This window comes from Phyllostomus discolor, chromosome 3, assembly GCF_004126475.2.
Source record: "Phyllostomus discolor isolate MPI-MPIP mPhyDis1 chromosome 3, mPhyDis1.pri.v3, whole genome shotgun sequence".
NCBI lineage: Eukaryota > Metazoa > Chordata > Mammalia > Chiroptera > Phyllostomidae > Phyllostomus > Phyllostomus discolor.
In genome coordinates, this window is record NC_040905.2 from 212,669,508 (window position 1) to 212,682,542 (window position 13,035).

The window sequence follows — 13,035 nt, forward strand, 5'->3', positions numbered from 1 at the left end:
GGGTATAGGCTCCTCCCAGTTCCAGGAGGGCTCAGTTCTGGTCCCTAGCGGGCAGGCGGGCCGGGTCCCCGACAGGGAGGAAGAGGCGGAGGCCAGCCTCTGGGCCAGCTTGTGGCCCCAGCCCGAGCCGTGGCGCGGAACTGCCCTGCACTCAGGCAGGGCCAAGCGGGAGAGGGGCTGCGATGGGCTCCCGGGTGCCCACCCTGGGCCCCTCCCCCCACCTCCTTCCTGAAACTGTCAGGTCTTTCTGGAGGTCAGGCCCACATCCGCCCTGGCCGGAGGGGGCCAGGGGGCCGTGTGCAGCTGCCCCCCCACGTGGCCCTGCAGCTGGTGAGGCTCAGCTTTGTGGGTCCTGAGTGGGGCTGAGCCTCGCCTGCCCAGCCCTGTGTGCACCCACAGGCGGAGGGCCAGAGCCCGGCGCTGTTCCAACCCCTTCCAGTCTGGGAAGGGGGGTGGGCCGTATCTATGGCCACTTCCGGGGCTGCCTGGGACTGGGGAGGCAGGTGGCCCTGGACACGGACACAGCACCCAGGGCAAGTGGCTACAGGAGTACTTCCGACAACCCATGTCCCCCCACCACCACCCCAAAACCAGCAGCTAAACTTCAAAAGGAACATTTCAACCTCAAACAGACCAACAACTTCTGCAGGCCCTTCCTCACTGCCCGCCCCGGGCCCTGGGCCTCCCAGAACCCCCGCACCTCCGCCCTGGGCGCCCCGGCAACCGCCCCAGCGCAGGCCTGTGCCCACCGCCCTCACCCCTGCGGCCTTGGAGTGGGGCACACCTTGAGTCAGAGCACAGGAGGGGGGCCCCACGCCAACCCAGCCTGGCCCCTTGCCCGCACCAGGCAGGACCCCCACCTGCCAGGCTGGCCCCCGAGTGGCCTCCACCTCACCGCTCACTCTGCGCTTCTGGGGACCCCCTGCCCCCAACAGGAGGCGAGTAAAGCCCGGCCTGGGAGGGGGAGACGTGGTAGACAGATGGCCTGCCCCGAGCCGTGGCAGGCTGGGGGCAAGCACACCCAGTCCTCCCTAATTTTTTGCTCTTTTGGGTCTGAAAGTTTCCACACCATGTATGAAACGGATCTGAATTCAAACGGAAACAAATGAACGAACAAACACAATCCCGACAAGGCGGGGGGCGGGGTACCCGGGGGGCGGCCCCATCCGCAGGACCGTGGGCAGCGGGCGGGAGCCGGGGGGCCCAGGTGCACCGAGGGGCGGCGGGGGCCGGAGGGCGGGCACAGCCAGGGCCCCGCTCCCCGCTCACAGGGACGGCAAGACCCATCGCCGTCTGCCACGCTGCTCCCCACGCACAGCCCCCCCCACACGCTCGCACACTCACACACCCCACTCGCACGCAGACCCGGCAGGCCCGATCCTGGGTCTCGGGAAGAAGGAAAAACAAGGAGTTTGGCCCCTGGGGGCCCAGCCCTGGCTGTGGCCCCAGTGGGGCAGGCGGGTTCCTCACAGGTAAGGACGGGGGTCCCCACGCCACCGGCCCCTGGCTTCGTCCCGGAAGAGGGGCGGGAAGGGAGCGGCTCGGGCAGGGCCGGGCCCCAGGGCCTGGCGGCCTCGCCCGCCCTCCCCGAGAAGGGGGGAAGCTACACTTGGAGGCTGACCTCGTGCAGGGAAAGGGGGCCCGGGGGGGCCTTTCTCGCAACTCGGCAGCCAGGGGCCTAACTGTTTACAGTGTCACGAATGCAAGTTTCCTTCGTAAATTTTAAATACAAGCAGAATAAAAATCACATTTTTTTCAGGCAACAGCAGTTCAGTAGGTAAGTGGCTTGATCACATTGGTCTGTATTAGTAACGCATGCAAGCAGCTAGTACCGGTCCCGGCGCGTGCGCGGCCCCTCTACAAGGTCCCGGCGTAGGAGCCCTCGGGTCTCCGGGCTGCAGGCGTCTGGGGCCGGCTGGCGCTGCCGCTGCCCGGCTCGAAGGGCTGCGGGGGGCTCTGGCCGGCGGCGGGCAGCGGCTCGGGCGCCGCCACCTCCTGGATCACGGAGCCGGCCCCCTCCGCCTCCTCGCCGGCTTCGAAGGCGGGGTTGGCGGGGGCGCCCAGGTCGACATTCACGGCGTCAGTTCTCAGGGCCACGATGGCGGCCGCGTCCGCCCGCCGCTCGGCCGCGTACAGGCGCTGGTCGAACACCTGCGCCGCGGCGGGCGGGAACTCGGGGTCGAGGGGCACGCTGGCGGCCGAGGAGCCCATGACCGTGCGGTACATCTCCACGCCCTCGGGCAGCATGGACTTGATCTTGGGCAGCCAGCGCTTCCGGACACGGCGGGCGTTGGTGCACATGTCCGCCGCGATCACGTTCATCTCGCTCTCCTTGAAGCTGGGCGCGAAGTTCTGGCAGTACACTGCGGGGAGGGGGGGATGGGGACAGGTGCGGGGGCGCGTGAGAGGGGCTGTGCCCCCGGGACTCCAGGCTGCCCACCCTCCACCTCCTGAGGGGCCCCCCCGGGCTGTTCGGGGCGGGGGATGGGTCCTGCTCCCCACTGGCCTCAGCTTAAAGACTAGTGGCCGCCCTTTCACCTCGAGGCCCTGCAGGCCACACCCCCCCACCCACTCTGGGCTCTGGGACAGTCTCTGCTCAGAATGTTCGGGGAGCGAGACCCTCAGAGGGCCAAGGGCAGGGCTGTGGCTCCAGCGCCTGACCACTGGCTGGCTGAGGCCCCTTAGCCTCTCTGGGCCTCCCTGTCCCCTCTGCCTTATCTTCCAGGTGGCCCAGTGGGCACCCCACACTTTCCCAACTGCAAAGGACCCCCTGTGCTCTCCAACGAGGTTATGTTTTTGAGCATGTGGTGGGCCCACGGCTACAGGAGGGCTTGGGCACGCTGCACTTGGGCAGCGTGGCCCGTGCTGGGCACCCCTTGCGTCTCCCGAGACGGGGGTGTGGGGCGGGGTGGCGTCTGCCACCGCGGTGGCCGGGCTCCGCCCCCGGGGCGCCCAGGAGTGGGAGGCCGAAGCTGCCGAGCAGATGGCAAAGGCTCAAAATAACTTCCACATGTAAATAAAGGGTTTTGTTCAAAAAGGAAAATTAGATCTATTTCACGTATTAAAATAGTTTCGCAGCTGAATTCATCACGCTTGGAAACCTACCAAGAATGTTCCCACCTCAAGACCTGCTCTTTCTCCCCCCCACCCTGACCCAAAGCCCCTCCTGGCACTGGGGACAGGCCACCTCCCCCACCCCAAGACCCCCCCCCCAGACCCCTTACGTTTCACAGCGTTGAGGACTCGGCTGTCCAGCGGCTTGCGGCTCGGGTCGCTGGTGGACGACCGGATGCCGGTGCCACAGCTGTTGGCCAGCGTGTTCCTGGCGGGGGCGGGAGGGATGCAGGTTGAGGACTTGGCCACAGGCGACCACAGGTGACCGAGGGAACGGGCTCCCCTGCCCGAGCGCTGGACGGAGGAGCCGAAAGCCTGCGTGTGGCCTCGGGCTTATCCCCAGGGCTGGGGGCAGCGGGAGAGCAAACCCCACGCCCCCTGGTGGACGGAGTGAGGAAAGCCCCTCACCTGAATGGCGGAGGGTGTTTCTTCACCTTGTTGGGGGGTCCCCAAGCCCTCCCAGAAATGCCCCAGGGCTCTGCCCTCCCCCAGACCCGCCCCGGGGCGTGAGGTCAGAAAGGTGAGGGCCTTGAGGAGCAGACGGCTGGGGCTCAAGCAGACGCCGGAGGCTCCCGGGCGGCCGCGGGGCCTACCTGTCGAAGAAGGTGGCGAGGAGCCTGCGGAGCAGCACCTTGTGCTTCACCCCCGCGCACAGGTGGCAGTTCATCAGCTGGCCGCGCGTGATGTAGACGCCGGAGCCTGCGGCCACCAGACACCCAGTGAGGCCACCAGACACCCAGTGAAGCTAGGCCCGGCGCGGCTGCCCAGCAGGCCCCTCCTCTGGGTGAGGGACCTGCCAGCCCCGGGCACCCCACCAGGCTGGGAACAAAGGGCCGTGGCCTCCCTGTCGGGGAGGGGGACAGGGCAGGGCTCCGCCTGGGGGACAGGGCAAAGGGCCACACGAGACCCTGCTCTGCCCAGGCTCGGGGACTCGGGGCCCCTTCCCTGGCGTCACGGGGTCCCCCCACGAGCCAGGTGTCCAGGGGAGCCGGCAGCAGCCGGTCAGAGAAGCCCAAGGCCAGTCCTGCGTGAAGACCGTCTGCAGGTGCCCGGTGAGTGCTCCCCAGCAGTCCCCAGCCACAACAGGCTGGGCGTCCCCGAGAGCCTCGTGTCCACCCACCTGCTGTCTGCAGACCCTCAAACTCAACAGCAGAGCAGGTCGCCCTCGGCCCCTCTTGTGGTGGGGAGACCCACCCAGGGGACTGGACCCAGGGGGCCCAACAACGAACCGGCTGGGAGCCGGCCAGTCCTCCCCTCTGCCGACCCCGCCCACCAACAGGTAGGGGTCAGGGGGGACCTGGCAGCTGGCAGAGGAAACGGGGGAGCCCCGAGGAGGAGGGCGACACCCTGCTCCCGGCCAGCCCATGTTTGGGACCCCCTGGAAGGAGGGGCGAGACCCCTGGAAAGAGCTCCATGCCCACCAGTGAGGGGGACAGGGCCACCCACATCCACCAGCCCCCGGAACAGCCTCACAATCTCCTCCTAACGGCTCCCTCCCACTGAGGAGGATCAATGTTTCTGGCAAAGACACTGACCCTCAAGGGCTTCTGACTCAGTCACGTTGTGAATTTTTCAGACGAGCCCGCCTCCGAGAGCTGCCACTCCGAACCCCTGGTCGTCCCCCTGCGGACGGGGCCCCGGGGCACTTGGGGAGTCAGGGGCAGGGGGCGGGGCCAGTAAACTGTGTGCGGCTCGGTCTCATCTGACACCCGAACGGGCACACAACCGAGGCGGCTGCCCCCGCCAATCAGGAGCGGGACCAGCCCAGGGGATTCAATTAGAATGCTAAATGAATTCAATTGAATAACTCCTCTTAATGACACATTCTTCTAAAAGGAAATTAGAGGAAATAGACGTTCTATCTTTTTTTTTTTTTTTTTTTTGACTGATTGGTGGTGAGTACACATTGTTCACAGATCCGCAGGAAAAAATGACCGGGAGGCGTCTGGGCACACCGCGGCCGGCGGAGCGGCTCACCTGCCACCAGCTCCAGCTTCTCGCCGGGGTCCCCCTCCGAGTAGAGCTTGGGGTGGCAGCGGTACCCGATCTGGCTGATGAGGCTGGCCGGCAGGGCCACGAGGTCGCGGCGGATGAGGACGCAGGAGCGGCTCTCCAGCGGCACCGGCTCCGGCTTCTCCGGCACTGCGGGCACAGAACGGGTCGGTCAGGCTCCCCGAGAGCAGCCACGGGCGGGAACGGAGTACAGGAACTCCCGTCCTGGCCACCCAGGCCTGGGGGGGGGGGGGGCTTGCTCCCCTGGCCAGCCCTGCCCTCTGCAGGGAGGACCAGCATAAACACGTGTGCGGAGGAAAACAGGTGAGGGCTGCCCACCGAGGCCCCAGGGGCTCCCGGGAGGTGTCCACCAAGCAGAGGCCCGCAGGTCAGGCGGGACTGAGGGCTCAGGGCAGGGCCTCCCTGTGGGTGCACGGCAGCCCGCTGTGGGGGGGCTCCTCCCTGAGGCCCCGCCCCCTGCACCTGGCTGAGAGGCAGCGCTGTGTCTGCCAGTGGCACCACCGCGCAGGCAGATGCCGCCTCTGTGGATGCTCCTACTGGACCACTCCGGGGCGGCCGGCAGGGCTGGGCAGGGTCAGGGAGCCCCGAGCAAGCCAGCCCTGGTGGAGCGGGCCCAGCCACACCCAGGTCCAGAGTTGCCCCGCACCCTCACCACCCAGGGACCCCAGGCCACCCCCCCACCCGTGCCCTTGGCTCAGCCCCTCTGCAGGGAGGCGCCCACCTGCCCCCTCGGGTGGAGGGCCACCCACTGTACCTTCAGCCCAGCTGCAGCCGCATCTCAGAGGGAAGGAGGCTCTTTCCCCCAGTTAGCAGACCCCCAGCTGCACAGGTCTGGGAGTCAGAAGGGGCCCCGTGGTGGGGAGGCATTTCCCACCAGACATGCTGGGGGGCCACAGTGGGGAAGGCGGGTGAGCAGGGAGCAGCGGAGAACCTTCCCACCCCGAATCAGCACCGGGAGGAATCAGGGCGGGGCCGGGAAAAAGCCCCGGTGACACTTCAGAACAGAATCCCCACCCGGCCCTGCCGGCAGCCCCCATGGAGCGCTCCCTGCTCCACACGGCGCCAGGTGTCTGTGCCCCTCACACCCCGCCCCCCCCCCCAGCCCCAGCCCGGCTCCCTGAGAGCCAGAGACGGCCAGATCCAGAACAGGAGACGCACTCGCTGTTCCGCTGGGCACGTGCCAGCACCGTGCCGGCTAAAAATACCCAAACCCGAGGGGGCGCCTCTGGGAAGGTGCCCCGAATTCCTTCCTGCGCCCTGGTGCCTGCCCGGCCCCCTCCTTCTGGGGACGGGGCAGGGCCCCCAGCTGCAACTTGGTTCTGGGGACCCGGAATACGTGTGCCCGGGGGGCACAGTGGCGGGAAGCCCTGGGCGGGTGGGTGTGTGGCCACCTGTGGAGACTCTGCATGTGGGGACATCGAGGTCCCCAGAGCGCGGGGACCCACCCAGTGTCCTCCTGTCACCCTGGGTCCGGCCGCCGAGGCAGGGCTGCAACCTTCATGACCCCGGACATGGACCTGCACCGGCAGCCACCCGGTGTCCAGCTGTGGGCCCCAGGCGTGTGGCCCGGGGAGCGTGGGGAGAAGCACACGAGAGGCAGTCAGTGCGCTGGTGTGCTGGGGGGGGGGCCCCTGCCGGCGACACAGGGTGGGGGGGGGCTGCAGGCGCAAGGGAGGGCAAGCGGGTCCCACCGGCCGAAGGAAACACACGTGTGGTCACAGGACACGTGGGTGGGCCCCCCAGGGGCTCCGAAGGGGGACCCAGACGGGTCCCCGAGTGCCTCAGGTCCTGCTGCTCCTGCCCCGGTGACCCTGTGACCCTGTGACCCTGTATGAACCCAGCCAGCAAAGAAGGGCCTGAGGATGGTGCTGTCAGATGGGCCAGACACAGCAGGACACTCCTGTGAGGTCCTGCTCACACTCGGCCCCTGCAGGAGGGAGGCGGACCCACAGAGAAAAGGAGCCCACGGTGGGCTGGGGCAGGGGTGGGAGTGGGGTTCCTGGGGACCAAGCGTCCGTGTGGGACGACGGACCGTCCTGGAGAGGACAGGGGTGGTGGTGGCTGCACAGCGTGTGACTGTCCCTGCTGCCACTGAGCCGTGTGCGCCCCAAGCCGGGGTGGGGACGGTGGCTGTCATGGGTGGTGGACGACAATAACAAAGAAACATTTAAGGACGAACGGAAGGAAGAACAGGTGCCGCAGGTCGGGAGGGCCACGCTGGCCTCGGCCACTGAACTTCCTCGGCCTCCCGTGGGTCCCGACTCCCCGGAGTGAGTCACCGACCTCCTCCTCCCCCTGCAGCGCAGCCCGGCCCCGGCCCCAGGGCGCTGTCCGGCCAGAGGCCCCAAGAGGACCCTGCTCCCGTCCCCAGACGCACACACGGTGTGTCCCTGGGGAACCTCCCGGGTGACAGCTCCGAGGCGGCAGGAGCAGCCCTTCCTCTCGGGAGCCCCCCAGGGTGCGTGGAGGCCGGGAAGGGGCAGAGACGGTGACGCCTACCCCACAGGAGTCTGAGCCTTCCGGGAAGATGGCAGAGGAAGAGAATGACCCCTAGTGTCCAACAACACGGAGAAGGACAACTTAGAGCCGGACGGCAAGGGCAGCGCTGACTCACGCTGTCCAGTGAGAAGGCTGACCGTGAGAACAGGCGACCGGGCACACCGTTCGTGGCCCAGGAGGAGACCCACGCAGACACGCTCGGCTGAGCGGTGACAGGGGTGCACACGTCACTCAGCGGAGGGGTGACAACCGGTCCGATAAACAGTGCCGGGTCGCTGGCCGTGCACAGGCAGAACGCACACGAAGACCCCTCCGCCTGGCCCACGCATCTCCCTCAAAAACCAGCAGAGAGGGGCCCGCCCGGCTGGGGTGAGCGCCGGCCTGCGGACTGAAGAATGAACAGAAAGGAGTCACAGACCCCATGTACAGTGTGCAACTGTAACACTTTCCCGAGAAGAGAAAATCTTCGTGATCTTGGGTTCCGCTCAGAGCTTGGACATGACCCCAAAGGCACAGCCCATGGTGCCTTTTCACAGTAAAACAATTCACGGATAACCTGGACTGTATCAAAACGGAAACCTCCGGTCTGGGGAAGGCGAAAAACCAAGCTGGCGGTGGGCCGGGGGGAAGGTTTGCCGGTCACGGGTCTGGTACAGGGCTTGCATGGCAAAGACACAGGCTGTTGCTCTCAACACCCCACAGGAAGAAGATGAGCAACCCGGTTTCAAAACTGGGCCAAAGATCTGGACGGACGCCTCACAGAGAAGGTCCAGATGACACACGATCACACGGAAAGCGCTCCACCTCGTCGGCCACCAGAACAAGGCGAGATCAAGCCGCAGAGAGACGCCACTTCACACGCACAAGATTGGCTAAGCCTGAAACCTGAGCATAGCAAGTGCAGACAAGGACATGGAGCAAGGAGACCATTGATTGGCCCGGCCGGTGAACACAGAGGCACACGGGCACGCTGGGAAACGGCTGTTGGTATCCCAGGAAGTTACACCCACACTGAGCCCATGGCCAGGCAACCCCACTCGCAGGTGTTCACCCCGGAGAAATGGGGAACGAGGACTGTCCCCACAGCTCCCCGCACAAGGACGTCTGCCTCACTCCGACCGCAAGGGCCTCAAACGGGGAGCGGCCCTGGTGTCCCGCATCGGGGGACACACACGGGGGGGCCGCCCAGAGGAGGGGCTCACAGCTCCGTGTAGGAAGGAACCCGTTACTGACACGCACGTTGGACAAACCCCGACTGATCCTGCCACAGGAAAGAGCCGGCCTCCAGCGGTTGAAAGCGGGGCGACCGCTCGGCGTGGCGTTCTCCGAAAGACTCCACGACAGGCACCGAGGACAGGTGCTTGCAGTGCCTTCCCGCGGTGCAGGCGGGCGGCCATGGGACAGCACGGGGGGCCCGGGGGTGACGGAGACGTCCTGTGTCGTGAACGCTCAGGCCGCCAGCTGGGCGCCCACCAGACGGCGGCTCGCAAAGGGGCCGCCCCGTGAAGGACGTTGTCTGTGCTATCACAACTGCCCCCGCACCCTAGAGGACAGCTGGGGTCACGATGGGGTCAGAGAGCAGAAGCACCATCAGTGTTCGAGGGACGCACCGCCGACGTGAGGCGCACCCCAGTTCACGGACGCTAAAACGCGGGACAAGATGCATTTAGAGCCAGTGAAATGCGGTCTGTCGGGCAGGAAGTGCGAGAGTCTGGCAGGGGACGCCCGGCAGAAAGGAGAATGAAGGTGGGAATGGAACACGGCAGGTGCCCGGGGTGTCTGAGCTTGGAAGGTGCAGGTGCACCTGCTGGGGACCACGCAGGCTGGATCAGACCCTGGACAGCACGCAGAGGGCCGGAGGCTGGGCCGCCCTACCCTGCGGGACACAGGGGCCGGCTAACCGCCCCTCGGAGAGAGCTCAGAGCACCTGAACCCCGCCCTGGGCATGGCCCCACCCAGCTGAGCCTGTCCCCGCCCCAGCTGGTGCCACCAGCACCCAGCCCACTGTCCTGGCCCCCACCTAGCCCAGTGAGCTCTGCTGTGCGTGTCTCCTGCACCCTGGTCTGGCCCTGGGGGACCCCGCTGGTGCCCTCACTGGCCTCCCAACCCTCCCCTGGCGACCCCAGCCCCTGCTCTCCGTGCCCATCTGGCCGCCCCCTTCAGCTCCGCGTCCTCCCGTGGGTCCTGCATGCTCGTCCAGGGCTGTTCTCGGGACACGTGGGCAGCCCCCCACCCACCCGACCCTGGCCACCAGGAACACCCAGTGGGGCTCTGTATGCCCGGCAAACACGTCCGTGTAAAACCACGTGAGTGCCCACCCTGCCCGAGGGGGCAACCCCGGGGCGCAGGTGCCCTGTGGAGCCCCCGAGGGGGACCCCCAGAGCGACGTTCCGCTGCACAGCTTTAACACTCCGCCGGCCGTGGCACAGCTAACGCACTCAGCTCGTGAGGCCCCGGCGCCGCCCACGGTGGGGGCAACCCCCCCCAGGACAGCTCCAGCAGCTGCCTGGACAGCAGGGCCCCAGGGGTCGTGGCCCCAGAACTGGTTTCAGGCGCCACCTCCCAACTTCGCTTCGACGCATCAGTCGACCACAGGCAGGAGCTTCAGGAAAAGCCTCCAAGAGACGAAATGCAATCACGTCTGGAACCAGACGGACGAACGCTGGGTGTGGGGCCTGCCCAGGAGGAGGCGCCCTGGAGAGCCCCAGCTGAGACACGGGAAGGGCCGTGCCCGGGAGCAGGGCCACCAGGAGGCCGGGGCCCCAGCCCTCAGAGGAGCCTGCTCAGAGCTCCCAAATGTTCGCACAGGAAGCCCAGCGCCCGGTGCAAGTTTCCAGGAACACAAGGGCCCAGAACCAAGCGACAACAACCGGCATACAGAAGACCCCAGCTGGGCTCCAGGCAACCGCCCCACCACTGCCCCCAGGCACCAGCTCCACAAAAGTCCTGGAAATAGGATTCACAGGGCGGGGGAAGATTCGTGAGCAAGAAAGTCACATGACAGAGAAAAAAAGTGGAAAATCAGAAAACAGAATAAAAGTCCCTGGAGTGTGGGGAACGGAAGCCCCAGGGGGAGAGAGGAGTGCATGGTGACCAGGGACGCAGAACTGACCAGACACCACGCCGGTGACGAGGGTCAGGAGAGGAAGGTGCGGGGGAGGGGTGCAGAGCGCGAGGGGGACCCATGTGCAGAGCAATCGACACCGGGGTTTAGGAGAGCAGCGGAAGGGCTGGGAGAGCCGAACACCCACAGGGGCAGCAGCGGGGACAGCAGTGGGGACAGCGGGGCAGGGAGAGCGGACGAGGGCAGCGGGACGGTGGCGACTGCAGAGTGGGGGCGGGAGCAGACGAGAGGAGGGGTTACTGCGTCACAGAAACGCGGCCCGGGGTTGGGCGGGGGCTCCCACGCAGGGACGATGCGAGTTGGGGTGCGCGCCGCATCCCCAGCCCTCTGGGCGCAGTCCACGAGCTGGGGACGTGACGGGAAGCAGCCAGGACAAAACGGAGGCGCGGCAGGAGCAGAGGAACAACCGGGAGCCACCTGGGGGGGGGGGGGAGGGGAAACCCAGAACACCGGTGACCAAACGAACCGGACCGGACGCTCCACCGGAAGATGGACGTCTGCGAAGGCTGGGTTAAAAAAAAGAAAGAAGAAAAACAAGAGCCAGCCTTGAACGAGGGACCGAGAAAGCTGGGAGTGGAGGCGGGAAGAGGCGCACCCAGTCCCCGCCCGGGGGGCGGGGCCCACCGGTGGAGAGCTCGCAGACTCCGCGGCGCGGAGCTGTCCGGTGTCCCCGCAGGCAGGCATCTCACGGCGGTGGCCAGGGGACCGACCCCTCCGGAAGACGGAACAGCCTGCAAGGACCACACCCCCAGCGGGGACCTCAGGACCAGTGGCAGACTGAGGAGGACGGACAAACTCCCACTCGGGAACGTCCCGCGGGCCGACCGACAGCGAGAGCAGACGCACACGGACTCTCGCGGGCAGCACGGGCTGCGCCGCAGGGGAAGCGGACCGCCCCCCCTGCGCAGACGCTGTGAATGGCCAAGAGATCCAGGGTCTAGAGGCCTCAAAGCCCAGGAAAAGAAGAGCCCGTGACACTCAAAGGAAGAGGTCAAGTGAGATTAAACACATACAGAGAAAAGCAGGCCCGGCCGGGCAGCTCGCGGGGTTGGAGCAGCATCGCGTACACCAGAAGGTTGTGAGTTCGATCCCCAGCCAGGGCATATGGGAGGCCACCAATGGATGTTTCTCACATCCATGTTTCCCACTCCCTCTCTCTCTCCCCGCGCCCCCCATCTCCTAAAAAAAAAAAAAAATCAATAAATATATCCTCAGGTGAGGATTAAAAAAAGAAAGAAAAAAACCCATGCGTCAGTTTCTCTGAAAAGACTACAACAACAGAAAATCTCAGGCACGTCTCAGTGAAGAAAGAAGGGGACAGGGCGCAAGCCCCCGATGCTAAGAACACGACGGGGTCTGCCCAGGTCAGCTCTTCCGCCGTGAGGGCCGCATCAGCTTCTGTTGTGTGTCCATGTCTGGTTTTGCCAGGTTTTTTTTTTTTAGGAGAGAAAAATTTTTAAAAGATTTTATTTATTTATTTTTAGAGAGAGGGGAAGGAAGGGAGAAAGAGAGCGAAACGTCAGTGAGTGGTTGCCTCTCATGCGCCCCCTACTGGGGACCTGGCCCACAACCTAGTTGTGTGCCCTGACTGGGAATCGAACTGGTGACCCTTTAGTTTGCAGGCCGGCACTCAATCCACTGAGCCACACCAGGCAGGGCTGGTTTAGCCTTTTTTTTTTTTTTTTTTTTTTAAACCAGCTCTTTACAAATGCAAACAGCACGCTGAGCTCGGGGCTGCCCGTCCCACGTCTCAGTGTCCCGCTCCCTCCAGGGATGCTGGGAAGAAACTCAGGCCAATAAACCGGAAAACAAGACGGAGCCGATGCTTCTGCAGAGCCACTGTGCGCCGAAACCGACCTGAGGAGGACGCGGGACCCGGGCCTGCCGAGAGGGGCGGACCTCCCCTGGGCTCACGTCACACATTTAAGGAGGAAACAGCATGGTCTCACACAAACTCCTCCAGACCCTGTATTTCTTTATATTTTTTTAAATATTTATTTATTTATTTTTAGAGAGGGAAGGGAGGGAGATAGAGATAGAGGGAGAGAGAGAAACATCAATGTGCGGTTGCTGGGGGTTATGGCCTGCAACCCAGGCATGTACCCTGGCTGGGAATCGCACCTGGGACACTTTGGTTCCCAGCCCACGCTCAATCCACTGAGTATATTTTTAAAACGTGTTCATTGATTTTACAGAGAGAAGAGGGGAGACAGAGAAAGAGAGGGACATCGATGCGAGAGAGAGGTGTGGACTGGTCACTCCCCCCACCCCGGTCAACTGACCCG

General features: G+C 65.2%; 1 protein-coding gene across 2 annotated transcripts in view; it reads right to left on the bottom strand.

Annotated features, from left to right (window-relative positions):
• Positions 1–306: 306 nt before the first annotated feature.
• Positions 307–13,035, bottom strand: part of NACC2 (NACC family member 2) — a 58,766-nt gene continuing 46,037 nt past the window's right edge. For both annotated transcript variants that reach the window (XM_036022421.1, XM_028515671.2), the window contains exons 3-6: positions 5,092–5,256; positions 3,708–3,813; positions 3,225–3,322; positions 307–2,363 (exon numbers count right to left, since the gene is read on the bottom strand). In XM_036022421.1, coding sequence (XP_035878314.1) covers positions 1,858–2,363; positions 3,225–3,322; positions 3,708–3,813; positions 5,092–5,256 — 875 coding nt within the window. In that variant the 3' untranslated portion in view covers positions 307–1,857. The remainder of the gene's footprint in view (positions 2,364–3,224; positions 3,323–3,707; positions 3,814–5,091; positions 5,257–13,035) is intronic.